The following is an 18,713-nucleotide window of genomic DNA, read 5'->3' as shown; positions in this document are numbered from 1 at the left end:
CACATATGCGATATAATTTCAGTTATTTAAATCATTTAATATTTCTGTATTCAAAATTTTATATTTAAAACATTAATCTCCACATGAATTTATGAATTTAATTGCACTCATGCCACCTCTGAGCCTCATTAAACGTCTGAAAATGTACCTACAAGCCACTTTTGTGTTCTTCTGTGCCACCTCTGTAGTACAAATACATTTTTTATTAATACTAATTTCATATGATTGGTAACTTATTTGTCTTATTCTACTTCTTATTATATTGTTTTAAATAGAAATTTTAAAAAGCTTATAAACATAAATTTTTGAATTTGACAGATGAAAATTATGAAAATACCCCTGTAAGTCACTTGAGTCAAATGTCACCTCATAGTAGGAAGGATAATTTTTGATCAAAATTTTTGATTATTGATCAGAAGGTGCTCCTAAATTTGTTCTTTATTTGTTCTTATTTTATTATTTACTATTTACTTGTCTTTTTTAGTTAAAATAACTGGGGAGGGGGCGTGGTCCATGGGAAATAGTCCTGCCACCACAGCTGGAAAAAATCCTAGGAAACAACTTTTAATAAAATTAGAAAAGTGCCATTACAAAGGCAAAAAGAAAATGGCCCTGTAAATCACTTTGAGTCAAATGTCACCTCATATTAGGAAGGGTAACTTTTGATCAGAATTTTTTATTATTGATCAGGAGGTGCTCCTAAATTTTTTTAATTAGAAGGACAAGCGCTCCTAATTACAAGAAACAACTGCTCTTAAACTGGGTGTGTGACAGGTATGGCTGTGGAATGGGGTTTGGCTGAGGAAAAACGTTCAGTCAAAATATTATTTTTTTTGCTTTAACCCCTGTATTAACAGTAAGGATGTCCTTAGTTTGTCACACATGGATTTTCCATTTTGGCCTAGTTTTTGTTAAATAAATAATGACAGAGTGTGATATGTCATGTGTTGTTGTTCATCTGAGGTTTTATTTCCAAATTTTAAGCCCTGCCAAGGACCAGATGATTTTTTATTATGTCCTGATACGGAAAATCATGGAATTCAATAGGGTGACCTTTCTTTTTCACATGACTGTATAATAATAAATTATAAATAAATAAATACAATTTTGAAAGATATGACGTAATGATAAAAAATATTTGATGTGAAGCAAAGCTTTGATATATTATCATGCTAATGCAAATTATGACAAGATAAAAATTGAATTTTTCCTTGTTTAATTTAGTTTTAACATCTGAAATTAAAGCCAAACTACATTGTCAGGTTGCGTTCTTTTATTACTTGTGCAGAATAAGAGTAGCCTACTGAATTCTTTTAGCGGGTAGTCATGTTTTAAGATATTACAGTATGTGCAGTCTGTGGGTGGCACCAGAGAAACACAACAGTGTTATTGTATTGGGCTTTTAGATCTGTATGTAAAGGTAATATATCATGATGTCGTTCCACTGCACTGTCAGATTTATAGCATACATCTGGAGGAAGTAATCAAGGACTGATCAGTTACTGGATCACTACAGAAATGAAGCCAAGCCAGATGAACCCACATCACAGACGGGACCTCAGGTTTCATCCTGAAAATATGTGTGCCTCCTCTTTCCCATCCATTCATGTTTGTCCTCTGATAAGAACATTCCCCCCTGAATTTCTATTGAACCATATATGGTTTGAGTGTATCATATCCTAAAGAGGACAGGTTTGGCACAATAAAGTCCTTTATGTTTTTTAAAAGTAGATGACATTACAGTGCACATCATTTTATGGAAAGAGGAACAATAGATATAGCTGGTAAATAAACATCTAAAAAATTTTTTAAAAAAATCCAGAAAGGTTTTCTCAAAGCTGAGTATCTTTGCTTTTCCAAGCGGTGAATCATTTTGTTAGCATCCTCATCAAAACTACAGGTAAACAGAGTAAAAATGATTTACTGAATATGTAAATAGAGTAAAAAGATACGAGAGATTCTTAAGAAAACTTGTTACTCTTATTTTTACAATTTTTAAAATCACAATTTACCCCCAAAATACATCTAATAAAAAGACACTGTATAAAGTTGAAATACTCCTTTACAAACATTTTACATTTTATCTGTGTAATTACAAATAATTACATACTGCAATAGTAAATACATAGCAAATCATTCTGTAAAATGCATGGTTTGGTTTAATGAAAGTTGTGATTTCTCGGATCATTTAAAAAACTTCAAAATCTTAAAAAACGATGAAATGCTAGTGCTGCTAATGCTAATGCACACTACATGTATATATGTAAATACAACTATTAATGTATTTAGTAACATAACCACAGTTTGTTAAAACCAACATTTTAATGTAATTAGTTAAAAAAAAATACCATGGAAGAAAAGGATCCTGAAACACTATACTTTATTTAGGTTAATTTAACAAGAGCTGCATGTTGAATAAAAAAAAAAAAAACTGGTTGAACAGGTCGAGAGACCTGTCAAAATAAAACCTAACACACAGAAAAACAATGTTATGCTTCATTAGATTAAATTCAGAGTTTTATTAAACAATCATCGATTCCCACGCGCCAGTGTACAAATAGTACTAAAAAAACAGTCACAGTTTCACATTTTACAGCAAAGGATTAAAAGCACCTGAAACAACAGAGCAGTTTCCTCGCTGACAACATTTCACCACCTTGGAATTATAAGGTTCTATCATCTTCATTCTGAGCGGTTATGAGAAAGTGAGCTTCAAAGTTTTTGCATTCCATATAGAAAAAGTGATATGGGGAACAAGCCTCTTTCATACATGAAAATGACATAGACCCTAAACGTACTCTGAATGAACAATACCAAAATCCTCTCAAATTTGTAAATGGGGATTTTTGGAACAGGTCAACTGCAGATAGAACCTTCTAATTCTAAAAAAATATTTTTCCTCTTTTTCAATCTTGCAAAACCTTCATTGAAGAAACAACTTCAAGAAATACAAACAGTTTACTTATAAATTGTTTTAAAACATAAAATTAGGGTTGTAACAATGTGCCGACATGTCTGAGAAATGTAAATGTCTTTCTAGAGATCAGTATGGCCGAGATAACATGCTAACGTTTATTGTTATTAAGACCCGATCAATTATATTTTTGACTATTTGACCTTTAAGGATTAATATTGTAAAATGTAAGACATTTTAAGACATTAAACTGCAAGAAAACAGACAATGCTTCAGCAAAGTTATTTCACAAAGTTTAACCCTTCTATGCATGAATGTTTTGCTAATCTAACACGGATCTCGCTAAAACTCTCCTGATATTTTAATAACAGTTACAAAAGAATAAAATAAAGCATATTTTGGTTTTTTGGAAGGGTTCAGTTTGAGCAGATGATTTTACAGTCACTGTCATCGTCAGCGTGCACTAGCTTCCCCAGCACATTCAGCATCTGGCTCATATTCACCATCTCAGACATTTTCTCAATCAATTACAATTATTTAAATATCAATATTTTGATTGCTATTCACCACATCCACCATCAAATAACAGTGACACTTATATTTCATTGCGTACAGTAATTGCTGTGCAGTAAAGCCATTCAAGCCAGTTAAATTTTTGTAGATGATATTATTTGTTTTATGCCTGCGGTAATTATGAGTGAAAAAAATCAAGTCATAATTGTCTATCAAACAGTACCACTTTGAGGAATAAAGGTGAATTGCAGTTATTGAGTCATCAGACATTTAATTATTGTTGTGCAGGAAAAATATAGCGACCCTAGCGAGCCACCCTACACACACACACACACAAATAATAATAAATAAATAAATATATATATATTGTTATATTGTTTATAATGAATAGATTGAGGAATATTAAGAAGGTTGATGTCTGACTTTAAGAAATGAATGGGGAGGAGGATAGTCAGTGACGTCCCAGGCCGCTGAAGTCCCAAGGAATGCGTTTAAGGGATAATAAACACTGAAAAATGTTTCACTGACTATATATAAATAAAAATATTTTACAGTTAAAATATTTCACATTTAATATTTGCTGCTGTCACGGAGCAGTCCAGTGACATGACAAAGAAAGTTGATCCTGATTGGTCGTTTCTTACAAACACATGTTGTCACAGAATAAGTATGTGTGAATAACTCACTTTTGAATAAAATGTCAGACAGAACCTTGTGATTCCAAGGTGATGAAATGTCACGCCCAGGGGAACAACAGACCAGGATATGCCACATGATTTCGCATGACACATTCAAAATAGACATTCTCGCTTATCAGCTCCTAAAAGCTCTATTATCACCATCCACCCAAGTACTCCTGTTGAAAGAGGTTTTATCAAATTATTACACCACCATATTTTTTGCATTGAATGTCTTCAAATGAACAGAAAACAAAAAATACAGAATGAAAATACATAGAACAAAAGCCAAGAAACCTGAGCTCACCTAAAACATTGACACTATTCCTTTGTTGCTTTGAAAACACTGGTGACTTTTTACATTCAGGAAATGCAAATGCATATTTATCATCATTCATTCTGTAGAACTGTAGAACTTCGTTGCATTTTGTCCTATATATATTTAGATATAAACTGGCTACACGTCCTGAGATAATTGTCACCTTCTCATCAGGTCAGGTCTGGAAATTGTTGCTAGTTGACTGAACCTGCTGTCCAGATTTCTGAGCATCTCTGGTTGAAAGTCATCCTCTTGAATGGATATTGCATCCAGTTCATCATTGTCCATAGGTTGTCCTTCATCCGCATAACAGTGCGGTTTGTAAATACAATGTTCCTCATCACGGGTATGGAGAGCAAGTAGTTTCTGAAGAGAAGAAAGAAAAAACAAAAGCACCATGAAAATTATTCACCGTCCTGTCAAACATTTAGACACACTTGACAAAATTTATTTCTCATGATCAAAAAACCCGTTGAGCGAAAGATTAAAAGGGAAGGTTTTATATCTGAAACAGTGTTAACATTTTATTTTGAAAATCCACTTTTGATGTTCACCTACCTATAAGTAACTTTACAACTCAACTAGCAGTCATTCGAGTATTAGTCTGTCTGCTGAATATCACTTTATTTTGATGCTCCACCAACAGACATTTTACTGACTATAAGTAACTTTGCAAGTACATGTCAACTTAATCTACTAATCCTAACCCTTATCTAACAGTCTATTAATATTCTAATGAGAGTTAGTTATGTAGTTGCAAAGTTACTTATAGTTAGTAGAATGACTGTGGGCTATCGAAATAAAGACCAAAACATCAGTTTTTTTTTAAATGTTACTACTTTTTTCAAAATGCTTAGAGAACATACCGAAGTAACTTTCCCATAATGTTTGGAAAATTATAAAATGGAATGTTCCCTTAATGTTCAACTAACTAACTAACTAACTAACGAAATAAATAAAGTTTTTAACGTGTTTAAAAATTGGATATTCAAAATGAATGTTTTTATAACTTGATGGGAACATTAACACAACGTTATTTAAACTTTTTTTTTTTTAGCTGGAATTACTTTTTTATCACAAAATTCACAAATTATAGTTGTGAAATGAAGAAAAAAATATTAATAAGGAATGAGGAAACAGTAGAATAGTAATGCACAGCATTAAATCACCTGCTTGATGAGAACGGTGAGGTTTTCACCCAAGTAAGATGCATTGGGTTTGTAGGAAGGCATGCTTCTAACACTTGATCTGATACTCGATCGCTGGTTGAATAAAGCATAGATGGTGATGTGAGAAAATTGAGTTGTGCTGGAGTTAGCATATCATGTGAATTATTACCGTCACTTTATTCTTACCTCAAAATTTCCTCTGTATGTACGTCTTGTGGAATTCTGTAAAACATACATTTCAGAAAGAGTCCATCACAAAAAAAAAAGAAAAGAAAATGACCATCACTTTGAAAACTTGCTGTGGCTGTTAATACTCACCCTGTGTATCGAGCGGTTGAACGGCTGGTCGCTGTTGACTGACAGTGGAGCCTGTGAAACTGCCTGCAGTCCATTATGCATCACCTGGATATTATGAAGCATAATGATCATTTTAAGAAAAGTTGGTTACACTTTATTTCGATGGTCCACTTTAGACATTCTATTAACTATAAGTAACTTTGTAACTACATGTCAACTACATGTCAACTAATTCTCATTAATTTGCAACTACATGTCTACTAACTGTCAGAGTAGACTGTTAGGGTAGGTTTAGGGTTAGTAGAATGTTGACAAAGAAAGTGTTAGAAGATATTAAGCAGACAGTCTACTAATACTCTACTAACTGCTAGTTGACATGTAGTTGCAAAGTTACTTACTGTTAATAGAATGTCTAAAGTGGACTATCGAAATAAAGAGTTACCGAAACGTTCTCCTGTATATGGTAGCAAACAGGATGCAGAATTTCAGTTTAACCCACATGAAAAAATACTATAGTAATTTATAGTAAATACTATAATGTTTTTGAACCATACTATAGTAAAGTGTATTATCCTGTATATATTATAGTATTTACAACACTTTGTTAATGAATGCTACAGCATACTGTAGTATTAACTATAGTGAACTGATAAACTGTAATAAATACGGTAGTATACTTTAGTTTTTACTACAGTAAACCGTAGTGTATTGTAGTATACTATAATTGTAGAAAACTTAGTACAGTATTGGGTAAAGTATTTTGTTTATGTTTCTATAGTTGTTATATTACCACAGTAACTATAGAATTACCACAACAAATTAATTCAAGTACTTTACTATAGTATGGTTCAAAAACACTATAGTATTTACTATAATTTACTGTAGTATTTTTTCATGTGGGAAGTTAAGTAAAAATAAAATCTAACTGCTTTTATCACTTTCAAATAAAACATTAAATTTAGTCCATGTTTTAATTATTCATGAATAATTTATTATACACACCATATACAGGCCATTCCCAGAAACATTATAGATGATATTAATAATAAATGTTTGAACTTGGTTTGACAGCAAAATATTATTTTCCCAGAATGCTCTAATTTACCCCAACTGTCAACGAACATGAAGAGTTTTAATGTTACTCACAGTTTGTGATGTGACCTTCTGGCTTGAGTTTATATTTGTAGTCGCATTTATGACGTTTACGCTGGAAGAACCAGTTTTGTGAAAGGAAGGCACCTTTAGGAAGACATCATGATTTAGATTAAAAGTTATTCAGGCAACAAATGTTTAATGTTTGATATAAATATGAGTTGAACTTATCAATACTTTACACTTTACTAGTTAATGAAGGTACCATTTACTTACAAAAATGTTTACAGCATTTTTTAATCTACAAACGTAATGTAATGTTACGCATGCTATTTTACAGTATTTGTTATATTACAATAATTAGTTACAGCACTAATAACAAGAAGCTTGCCAAAAAATATATGAAGTACATGTCCTTTTATAATTTGACACACAAACACACACAGTGTGTGTGTGTGTGGGAGTGTGTGTGTGTGTGTGTGTGTGTGTGTACCTGGTATTTCCTAAGTGATGTGGACCAAATGTCTCCACAAGGATAGTAATACTAGTAAATTTTGACCTTGTGGGGACATTTTTGGTCCCCACGACTCGAGGAAACAAGCTTACAGCATGAATCATACAGAATGAAGTGTTTTGAATCTAAAAATGCCTGTAGTTTTATGTGAGGGGTTGGTTTAGGAGTAGGGTAAGGAAATAGAAAATACAGTCTATACAGGATAAAAACCATTACGCCTAAATGACCCCAAGTACATAGTAGTTAAGGCCACTTAATATAAAGTGGGGCCAGGAGATGTACTTGATATGTCATTTTTAACATTAACATTAAATTAACAAATGCTGTGTGCATTGTTCTTTTATGTTATTACATAAACTAATGTTAATTACTTGAGCTAATGTTGACATAAAACCTCGTTGTAGTGTTACCTAAAACTGAATACAATGCACAAATACAAACATTACTGAAAAACAGTTAATGTGGGTTGTATGATGAAATTACCATGCAGTCTGTTCCTGGATTTTCCGTATTTGTTGGCATGAGATGACCGAGGCCCTCATTCATTGCAATCATTTTTTTCTCCATCTTGCAGGAGATTAGTAGACTCATTAAGCACATTGCTGAAATATAAAAAGAGAGCATTTCTTTTAAACTTGGATACTTTCACATTTTCACAAAGTTGTCAGCTCCATTGACCATATTTTGAAGTGTTTATCCGAACAGTTTACACAAAAATGAAAATTTGCTGAAAATTTACTCAGGCCATCTGAGTAGATGAGTTTGTTTCTTCATCAGATTTGGAGAAATGTAGCATTGCATCAGTGTCTCAGCAGTGGATCCTCTGCAGTGAATGGGTGCCGTCAGAATGAGAGTCCAAACAGCTGATAAAAACATCACAATAATCCACAAGTAATCCACAGCACTCCAGTCCAAAAATGAATGTCTTGTGAAGTGAAAAACTGAATGTTTGTAAAAAACAAATCCAACATTAAGATGTTTTAACTTTAAAGTGTTGCTTTCAGCTAAAATATAAGTCCATAATCGATAATAACACTTCCTCCAGTGAAAAGTCCATCCCCTTTTGTCTTCTCACATCAAAATGCACCCACATGTTTGTTTTGGACTGTTTTCAACAGTGCTTGATCTGTGCATATTTCTCTCCTGATTCAGACAAGACTTTTTTTTTTAACTAGCGGAAGCAATATTATGGATTGAGGACTCATCTTTTAAGCCAAAGCGATGGTTTGAAGTCAAAAACATCTTTATGATGGATTTGTTTCTTACAAACACGCAGTTTTTCACTTTACATTCCGACGGCACCCATTCACTGCTGAGGATCCATTGGCGAGTAAGTGATATAATGCTAAATTTCTCCAAATCTGTTCAGAACAAACAAACTCTACATCTACATCTTGGATGGCCTGAGGGTGAGTAAATTGTCAGCAAAACGTTCATTTATCTTTAAATCAACTGAATACATTTTTCCCCAAATGCAGAAAAACAAACATTCTAAGTGCTTTTCAGCAAAACAAAACTACAGTATTTACAGAGGATAAATTAAATAGAATTTCAAAACTGTACTGAAAGCATGTGTCATTCAAAAAACAGGTTCCTAAAGGTTTCCATTGCAAGTCTTTTATTGTTTAACCATACCTTTAATGGTTGGAATGACTTGTAGGATGGGTTTTTGGTATTGTGAAACAGTTTGCAAAATTCTTATCTCTTAATGTCATCCGAACATTGGAAATCACTCACCTGTGAGAATCAGAACTGCAAGAGCAACTATCCAGGCAGCAACAGGCCCCATCCGAGCCTGCGAGACCATCCTGACATGGCAGTTGGGAGTGATAGAGCAGTCGCACACCGTGACCGACAGGTTCTGCATGGAGTAAAATCCCTGCTGGTCTGATATTTTGATCTGGAGGAGGTGATAACCTGAAAACACATTGTTTTCTTTTACAAGACTCACCGTTGTGCCTTTAGGAGAAAAAGAAAGATGATAACATGAGAGTTAGTATTACTGTAAAATATACTAAAAGCTTGGAATAATTAAGAGTTTTAAATGTTTTTTAAATAAGACTCTTACGCTCACCAAGGCTGCATTTATTTGGATCAATAATATAGTAATATTGTGAAATATTATTACATTTAAAAATTTAAAATTCAAATTTTTTATTTTAAAATATTGTAAAATGTAATTTATTCCTGTGATCAAAACTTCAATTTTCATTTTGTTGTGTGTGTGTGTGTGTGTGTGTCTGTGTGAAAATTCAGCATCATTACTCCAGTCTTCAGTGTCACATGATCCTTCAGAAGTCATTCTAATATTCTGATTTGCCGCTCAAGATACATTTCTTACTATGTTGAAAATAGTTGTGCTGCTTAATTTTTTTCTTTTAAAAACATTTACAAAATCTTAATTATTCTAAACTTTTGGCTCTTAATGTAAATACAGAAACACGATTATAAGGAGGTCATGGATGAATGCTCTGGACATGAAGTCAACTCAAAACAGTGCTCATATCCCATTTTACTTCCGTGATGTGTTTTCCAAGTGAAATATGATGAGTGAGAGAGATTGTAGGGTGGTCTGGATTGAGTGAAGTAGACGGTGGCATTACCATGAGCTGGTTCAACCCTCCATTTGTCCTTAACATCTCCTAAAAGCTCATAGTAGAAAGGTGATCCGTATGGAGGAAAGTCCAGGTCTACGGCTGTGATGTTGACCATTGTGGGCTCTTTATCTACACAAATGCTGACTTTGTTCACCTCCAGTATTGGTACGTTATCATTTTGATCATTCAGGTGAATGACTAGAGTTCCAGTACCTGTCAGCGGAGGAACACCTGCCGATCAGAGACAAGGACGAAACAGAAATTCAGAGTATAAAACCTGACCAGGTTGTGAAAGCTATTGAGAGTTTTGTTTGATGCAATTAAACTAGATATCAGTTAAACAAGATATAAGCTCTAAAGAATCACAGGTCATTCCATAAAGCATGGCACTAGCAGCATAAAATGTGCATGCATCTCAAATGAAATTCATTTGAAAATAAAAGGAAATTGTCTGTCCAGGGATACTTGGTATAACACAAGAATATTTCATGTCTTACCATCATCCACAGCATACAGGGTTGCTATATAGGTGCCGTTTATAACAAATGGCGACTCTCTATCCAGAATTTTAGCCGTGGATACTTGTCCAGTCTTTGCATCAACAGTTATCCATCCATCAATATCTTCACCTTTAACAAATCTATGATTCGAAGAAACAGCAGATGAATTCACCGTTGCTTATATGTGATCCTGATCATCCAATAAACCACCGTGAAACTTAAACAGTAATATCAGCTTCTCTTACGTAAATGTGTTTACATGGCTTCCATCCATGTCTTTAGCAGTGAAGTTTGTAAGACTTGTTCCTACATCTATGTTCTCCATAACCATAACATGTTTAACAGGGGGTATAAACACCGGAGGGTCGTTGACATCTTCAACATAAATGGTCACTGGAATGCTGTTGTAGAGGTGTGCAACACTTGTGTCAGGGTTTGGGGGTATTTTGTCGAGCTCCCACATGGCATTCGGTACTTGCTTTTTAATCTTACAGGAAAAGTAAGGAATTTCATTCTGCACACTGATGGACAGATTGTGATATGTTTGCTCCTCGTAGTCCATTTGCTGGAATGAGCCCAAAATAAAGAGAGTGTAGAGAAAAATCAACACGAATGTATACAGAGATATTTTTGTATCTTTTTTATGTTGAAATAGCTCCGATCAAAGCTGAAATTGCAGAGGCAACTATATAAGACATTTCTGTCTAAACACTGATGCTAGAGCATCATAACCAGCAACACGGACACATTAACTACATCTGCCTACCTTAACAACCGTTAAAATCCCTTCATTCGTAACAGGGTCTGTTTCTATTTTGAATATCTCTTTTTTATCTCCGTGAATTGTGTATTTGGCTTTCCAAGCTTTTGAACCATGGACGTCTTTGTCTGTTACTTGCAGTCGCAGAACTTCAACCCCAGTTTCTCTCTCCTTGACCTTCCCTGGTCCCTGAAACATTAGTCAAATATTTCATTGGGTTTCACTGGAAAGTCTGTCTAATTTGCCATTAAAAGCAATGGTAACACTTTATTTCGATAGTCCACTTTAGCCATTCTATTAACAGTAAGTAACTTTGCAACTACATGTCAACTAGCAGTTAGTAGAGTATTAGTAGACTGTCTGCTTAATATCTTCTAACACTTTCTTTGTCAACATTCTACTAACCCTAAACCTACCCTAACAGTCTACTCTGAGAGTTAGTAGACATGTAGTTGCAAATTAATGAGAATTAGTTGACATGTAGTTGACATGTAGTTACAAAGTTACTTATAGTTAATAGAATGTCTAAAGTGGACTATCGAAATAAAGTGTAACCAAAGCAATAACCAAGAATTTCACAAGCATACAAACTAGTAATCTTACAGTCCACTGTGAAACTTACTGTTTTGCCAGAGAACTCTGGAAGATTGTTGTTATTATCTGAAATATTGATTATCAGTGTACTTGTACTTGAGAACTGTATATTTTCCCCTTTGTCCTTTGCTTCAACAAGGACTGTATATTTCTGAGCTTTCTGGAAAAGATTAATTTAGAAGAACATCTCTTTGGTAGCAATGGAGAAATATTTATGAAGCACGAAAAGCAATATGTGCTGTCTATTCCCAATGAAAGACATTAAGCTCATACCTCAAAGTCCAAACAACCCTTAAAATAAATTGTCCCGGGTCCTGTTTGCTGCTGAATATAAAATTCAACATTATCTGTTTTTGGTGTGACAGACTTTATTGTGAAACTGAATGTTCCATTGTTTGTTTCTGAATCATCGTCATCAGTCGCCAGTACAGTCAGTACGTGTTGGTCTAGAAAAATATTAAGAAAAATAAGTGTTAATACTTCACCCAATTATTACAATGTCCATAATTTTTTATTCACCCTAATGTTGTTTCAATCCTGTATGCTGTTACTTTTCTTGTGGAAAAGTATACATTATATATGTTTACGAAATATTATGGAGCCCTTGCTGTTCAACAACAGCTCATAGTAACCAGAGGCTGTCAAGCTCAAAAACACACAATCCCTTTAACAGTAATAGCAGTATAGCAAAAACCTGTGTAGTGTGTAATAATTACAATAATTAAAAATGTTTACTTTCGTGTTATGAGGAAAAAATAACAACACTGTGGATTGCAATGGCATGAGGGTGAGTAAACAATGTCAGAATGTTCTGTTTTGTGTGTTTTGTTTCATAAATGAAATAGTGAAGTGCAAACTATAATGGATTACCTTGAGCATGTGACTCGTCCACTGTCACTTCATAGACTGACTTTTGAAATGTTGGTGCATGGTCATTTATGTCCAATATTTTGATCTCAAGCCCAAGCCTTGTATCCACTTCATTATTGGATTTATTTATTGCTTCAAATTTCAACTGCAATCGAGTCCAGTGAATTTCAATATACAGGCCTTCCTTGCAGTCTATTTAAATGAATTTCAATGCTGTTTTGCAAAGGATCCTTTGTTCATTAAGCAGTACTTACAAGGAGAACTTTAGGGTCCTTTTCATAGTCCACCTTTCCATGTACTATAATTTCACCTGTGTCTTTAATGCTGAGAATATTCTTTGGATCTTTATCCACACCATGACCATGTAGCACGAAATTTACTAAATAAGACCTATCAAGTGCAATCTGAAATGCAAACAACATACACACTGAAATGTTCACATGATCATTATTATCCAGCGATTTGACATATGTAATGTGAAAAACTTTATTCAAATAAAACTGAACTGAATGAGCTCTAGCTGAAAGCTATTATGATGCCCCTCACCTTGCCTAGTTTGTATGGAAATGGACCAGGGTGTTCTTCCTCAATACTAAATGAATCAATGATCCATGCACGCTTCTGTCGTATCCTCCCGCTGTCAGCCCATACACACACGCTCCAGACAGACTGGGTTGAAAAGAAGTCATTACAAGTTATGTTACAAAAGTTAAGTCAATGTGTGAATCTGGCCATAACATAAGAAGCCTTATGAGGAATAGCACTTAAGAGTTTAATGTGAACTGCGGAAAAAAAAATAATAATTACGGTAAAAAAAAAAGTAAAATCCCATTACAGCACTCATAATTGTTGTGAAATTATACTTAATTTTCATGAAAAAAAAATGAAAACAATATAAAACAATATTAAAGGATTTTGAAGAATGTTGGTTGGTGGTAGCCATTGATTACATGTTTTTTTTTCATACTATGGAAGTAAATGGCTACCAACAACCGTTTGGTTACCAGCATTCTTCAAAATATCTTCTTTTGTGCTCAACAGAAGAAAGAAACTCATAGAGAACAACTTGAGGGTGAATAAATTATTACTTTTTTTTTTTAACAGTGAAGATGGTTTTACATTTGAAATGTAGACCCTTAAATTACTTTGAAGATTTATTTTAAATATAAACACTTTGCTGAGAAGGTTTTGATGAGTTAATTTTCATTTATTATTACACGTCTCTGTGGAATACTTGATTCTGATTGGTCAGTCGCGACATTCCGAGGTCTGTTATCCCTCGATAACAACCGGTAGAAGCTGATAACACAGGCTCATCCGGGTAACTGAAGTCGGCACTGTACACTTGCTAGGAACAGTTTTTCCTTGGTGGAAGCTTTGCGTTTGGTTAGCTAATAATATATTAAAACTAAATTCAATGCTAGCTTCGCTTCGCGTCTGGGTCCTGATCACGCTGTCGGGGGTTATTCTGAGATAACAACCGGCTGGCTGTACATTATCCCTTACTTATCATAGTCAGGTTAATTAAATACAACATTCACTTCGTAGATGTACATCAAATATAAGTTTATACTTGATTTTATCACCAAAAGAGAGAATAAATGATGTTGCATAACGGATTCCTTATTCGTAATGTCAGTGTGAAAGTCCCTTCATTTAGTCTGGCAGGCATATATTTATAATTTAAATTTAATTGACTTAATTTAATAAAAAAAAATGTCCACAGTCTAATTTGGTATAACTATTAATTAAATCTAATTTAATTTTGATTATGGAATGATAGCACAGAGGTTATAGTCCACATTGACAGGCCACAGAAGTCCGTATGTTTGCAGTCCATCTGCTGAAAATAAGCATCCTATAAAAGTTTAATAGTTGTCAGTATCTGCTAATGAGGACAGAAGCTAATTAGTTACTGCTGATGACAAATCTTCTAAAGTTTAGGACCACTGCCAAATGAATATCTAGGCGTTTTCCCGAAAACATGTACAGTAAATCAAGCGTTCTGTGATGTTTATGTTTCTAAGAATGCTTGAGGACATATACGTTCGTAAACCACATCACAAATTCCCTTATTCACATGTCAATCCTTCAAAAATGAAGCTCACAACTGTGCAGATTGTAAAGAATACTATATATAATAACTAAATATTGACAGTACACTTTTGACTGTATTCACATAATTAATAATTACTTTTACTAATAAGCATATTTTGGACTATACACTCTTAAAAATAAAGGTGCTTCAAAAGGTTCTTCAAGCGATGCCATAGAAGAACCATTTTTGGTTCCACAAAGAACCATTCAGTCAAAGGTTCTTTAAAGAACCATCTCTTTCTTACCTTTTTATAATCTGAAGAACCTTCTTTTGCCACAAAGAACCTTTTGTGAAACAGAAAGGTTCTTCAGGTGTTAAAGGTTCTTTATGGAACCATTTAGACAAAAAGGTTCTTCTATGGCATCGCGAAGCACCTTTATTTTTAAGAGTGTACAGGTACTTTAAGGCATGAGCTTACAATGCAAACAATTCTTAAAGTTCATACTAATGTTCCTGTGTCATGACCTGAAAGATTTACAGGAATGAACGTCCCTTTCATCCACACCCCCAAAGGCAGTAACACAAATCCAATTCAACAGAACTAATTCAAGCATGCCCTACCTTTACAGCTCTTACTATCTGACACATGGCAAACAATCAAATCAGCTAATCATTCAATGGAAAGCAAACCTTCTGTAGCCCATTGTTCATTAACCTTGCTTTATACTGTGTGACAGACTTAGTTCCTGCAACATAAATGGCTGTTGTCTAAAAATATGAGCAGAGAAACATGAGGCGGTGCGAGTGGCTCTAGTGTATCACATCACACAGTGCTTTAACTCACCAGCAGAAGGAGAAAGCTGACTGGAAGGGTCCTCATGTTGAAGCAGATCATCACGCAGTCCTGCTCGACTGAGACTGAGCTTTCCTCTGTCTCTTACAGTGATCCACACTGCTCATATGACACATGAGAGAGAGAGAGAGAGAGAGAGAGAGAGAGGAGGGCATATTCAAATGACGGGGCAGGAACTGGGGCCAGTTTTACTTTATCACTGATAAAACATATGTGTTAAAAACAACACAATGTGTTATTTTCAACACATATTGAGTGTGTTCAGGGACAACACATATCGAGTTAAATTCAACACAAAATATGTGTTAGAAATATAACACACAAATTGTGTCACTTTAGTAAACACATTAATGTGATGTTTTTGGTACGTGTCTTACACAACTGTGTGCTATGGAGCAATCATTTTTACGTTTTAAAATAAAAGATAATAGTCTGTCAAGAATTTAGATACTCCTATTATGAAATCACACAAAGAGCCACTGAAGTACATACTGTCTGTTAACATGGAAATAATTATAATACTCATTTAGTTCATTTAACCGTTTTATTAGAGCATGCTAAATATAAAACTGTTAAACAAGAATATTAAAACATTTAAACAAGCACTTCAATATATTCCTCTTATAAAAACATTTATCAAATAGCATAACACTCATATATCCGTTAAACACTGTCAAATAGGACGTTGTCTGCATGTTCACAACATGTAAATTACCAACAAGTTCTCAAATTGTTCTCATGTACTCCAACATGTTCTTACAAACAGAAATATACTTATAACAAACATGAAAATATGTTAAAAACATTAAAAATAGCCATCACACACATATTGTTCACGCATTGATCTAATGCATTCCGCTCACCTTAAGACAATTCATTCAATCAAAAGCCTTGTCAAAAGACAGACAGACAAAATCTCAGTGATAGTTGACACAGATCAAGACGAAGGGCACAATTATTCTTCGCCACAATTACGTACTGGGCTCCATGTCCAAGTGAACCAATGGGAACCAGCTGAGCTGACTTCAGGGACCCTTTCATGGACTCACGCAGTAAGGAGGTCACGCTGGTACCAGCCTACAAAAATGAAAAGTATCAGAAAATGTTTCTGCTTGAGCAAGCACTTTGTTTATTAAAAGCAAACACATTAACGATGTTGGATTAAATTCTAGTTGAAGTATTCTCCTGCGTCTCCTCGTTCCTCCCAGTGAATCGTGACAACATCTAGATAATATTTATAATAATATTCAGCTGAAATGTTGTAAGAAAATGTAATGTGACAGGTTGTCAGGTGTGCTGTGGAAAATTATGTATTCAACAACAAAAACTGAGCGCCCATACAGCTACAATAAACTTTATGACCTGTAAGTTCATGAAAACATAATGCGACGCACTTTGGCTACTGCCTCAGATGCAGCCGTTAATGACGGACAAAACACATATTGCCGTCATTCGCTGGTCAAAAAGCTCATAACTTCATTTGAGCTTGATTTTCATAAAACGTTAATAATATAATGGCACATGCAAGTGTCTGATCATATATAAAGCCACAATACCAACTCTGACAACGTGGTGTTTAATTATTCAAAAAAATAAATATATGAATAATAATAATAAATAAAACTTTTTTTTGTTTTTTGTTTTTACATTTCCTGAAAGTGGTAGTGGTTTTGAACATAAAAGGTTTCCGCCCAACAGCAATGATATATGTAAATTTGTTTTATCATCACCAACAACATAAAGCTACCTATGACCTTCTGTTCCTACCTTACTTAAGCTCAAGTTTCACATTAAATGTGAGTACTACTTTTAATATAATATCCAGTTTTAATATGCCATTTGAAGCAATGCATGTTTGTGCAATTTTGCTATACTTCAGTGCTTATCGGTGTGCCGTGGGATTTTTTACTGATCAAAACTGTGCCGTGGCTAAAAAAAAAGATTGGGAGACACTGCTATAAACACATGTAATGTCCGTTTCATTCATACTGGATGCCAGAGGGCGCCCTCGCGCGGAAAATCCATATATGCATCACAGAAGTAATAGAACTGATGACGCTCCAGGAAATCCCTAATATGGACAAAGGCATGCAGATCACCGTGACATAATAAAAAGATAGAAACGTTTTGAATGATGAAACATTAAGACAATAAACACTCAGCTGCGACAATGTATAGTTTATCTGTGTTCTTCAAGTCATCTCGGGTATTTTCATAATAATTAATAAGTATAATCCATTGCTAATCAACATAGCCTTTTTTACAGTGTAGAACATATTTTCTGCCTCATTCTATGATAAGAAGCCACATCAGATCGGAAAAGGAAGTTATTTCAAACATTCGACTGATGTAGTGGAGTAAAAACAAGTTATAGTGTTCTCTTTTGTTGGACAGCAGATTTAGAAACGCTTCTCATTACAAAGGCAGATGTTTGGCGTGTGTTGCTTTTTCAAATGCACATTGTAAGCGAGGGGGCGCTTCCTCATCTCAGTGCGTGAACTCAGTGCGTGTGCGTGGCACACAAACAGAGCCAGTTCGGAGAGGAAAAAAACAGGCAGAAATAATTTTAAACACAAAACCGACAAAAAAAAAAACAGTAGGTTTTAACTGTTTTAACAAACTCAACACATTCTTCATACACTTCAAAGTATCAATACAATGATTTAGCAATTCATTCACTGTATTTACTCCAATCATACAGCCTTAATCAAGCTCAAATCGCTCAGATCAGCTACACATCTTCTTTCTCTCTTCTTCTCCCTCTCAAGCACTCACATGTTTCCATTTCCCAGGAACGGAGGGTCTTAAGACATGCAAACTAATGAAAATAAAGACCAACAATGCACCTAAGTTATGGAACTCATACCTGCATCGATGCTGCTTCGTTGGATTGTTTTAATAAACTTCTTAAGACACATCTTTTTAGTAATGTTTTTAACTTTTAATTAATTTATTGCTGTATTTTGATATTATGTATTTTTGTTTTAATTGTTTTTTTTTTTTTTT

At 34.2% G+C, this 18,713-nt stretch overlaps 1 protein-coding gene across 1 annotated transcript; it reads right to left on the bottom strand.

The window, feature by feature from the left end:
- Positions 1 to 4,582: 4,582 nt before the first annotated feature.
- Positions 4,583 to 15,734, bottom strand: LOC107748442 (B-cadherin-like). Its single transcript, XM_016563216.1, has 17 exons — positions 15,699 to 15,734; positions 13,363 to 13,485; positions 13,071 to 13,220; positions 12,817 to 12,961; positions 12,220 to 12,392; positions 11,975 to 12,106; positions 11,359 to 11,541; positions 10,838 to 11,157; positions 10,590 to 10,732; positions 10,099 to 10,323; positions 9,233 to 9,454; positions 7,979 to 8,097; positions 7,012 to 7,128; positions 5,911 to 5,973; positions 5,779 to 5,814; positions 5,593 to 5,685; positions 4,583 to 4,789 (listed from the first exon to the last, which is right to left on the bottom strand). The coding sequence occupies exons 1-17, from the start codon at positions 15,732 to 15,734 to the stop codon at positions 4,583 to 4,585; spliced, it is 2,487 nt and encodes an 828-aa protein (XP_016418702.1).
- Between the last annotated feature and the right edge of the window lie 2,979 nt (positions 15,735 to 18,713).

This window comes from Sinocyclocheilus rhinocerous, unplaced genomic scaffold, assembly GCF_001515625.1.
Source record: "Sinocyclocheilus rhinocerous isolate Xijiao unplaced genomic scaffold, SAMN03320098_v1.1 scaffold2515, whole genome shotgun sequence".
Taxonomy (NCBI): Eukaryota; Metazoa; Chordata; class Actinopteri; order Cypriniformes; family Cyprinidae; genus Sinocyclocheilus; species Sinocyclocheilus rhinocerous.
This window is presented reverse-complemented; position numbering and strand designations above follow the sequence as displayed.

Coding starts and splice junctions, on each gene's coding strand:
- LOC107748442 (XM_016563216.1), bottom strand. CDS start 15,734: ATGAGGACCCTTCCAGTCAGCTTTCTCCTTCTGCTG. Junction 12,393..12,816: donor GGACGAGTCACATGCTCAAG/GTAATCCATTAT, acceptor ATATTTTTCTAG/ACCAACACGTACTGACTGTA. Junction 10,733..10,837: donor AGCCATGTAAACACATTTAC/GTAAGAGAAGCT, acceptor TTCGAATCATAG/ATTTGTTAAAGGTGAAGATA.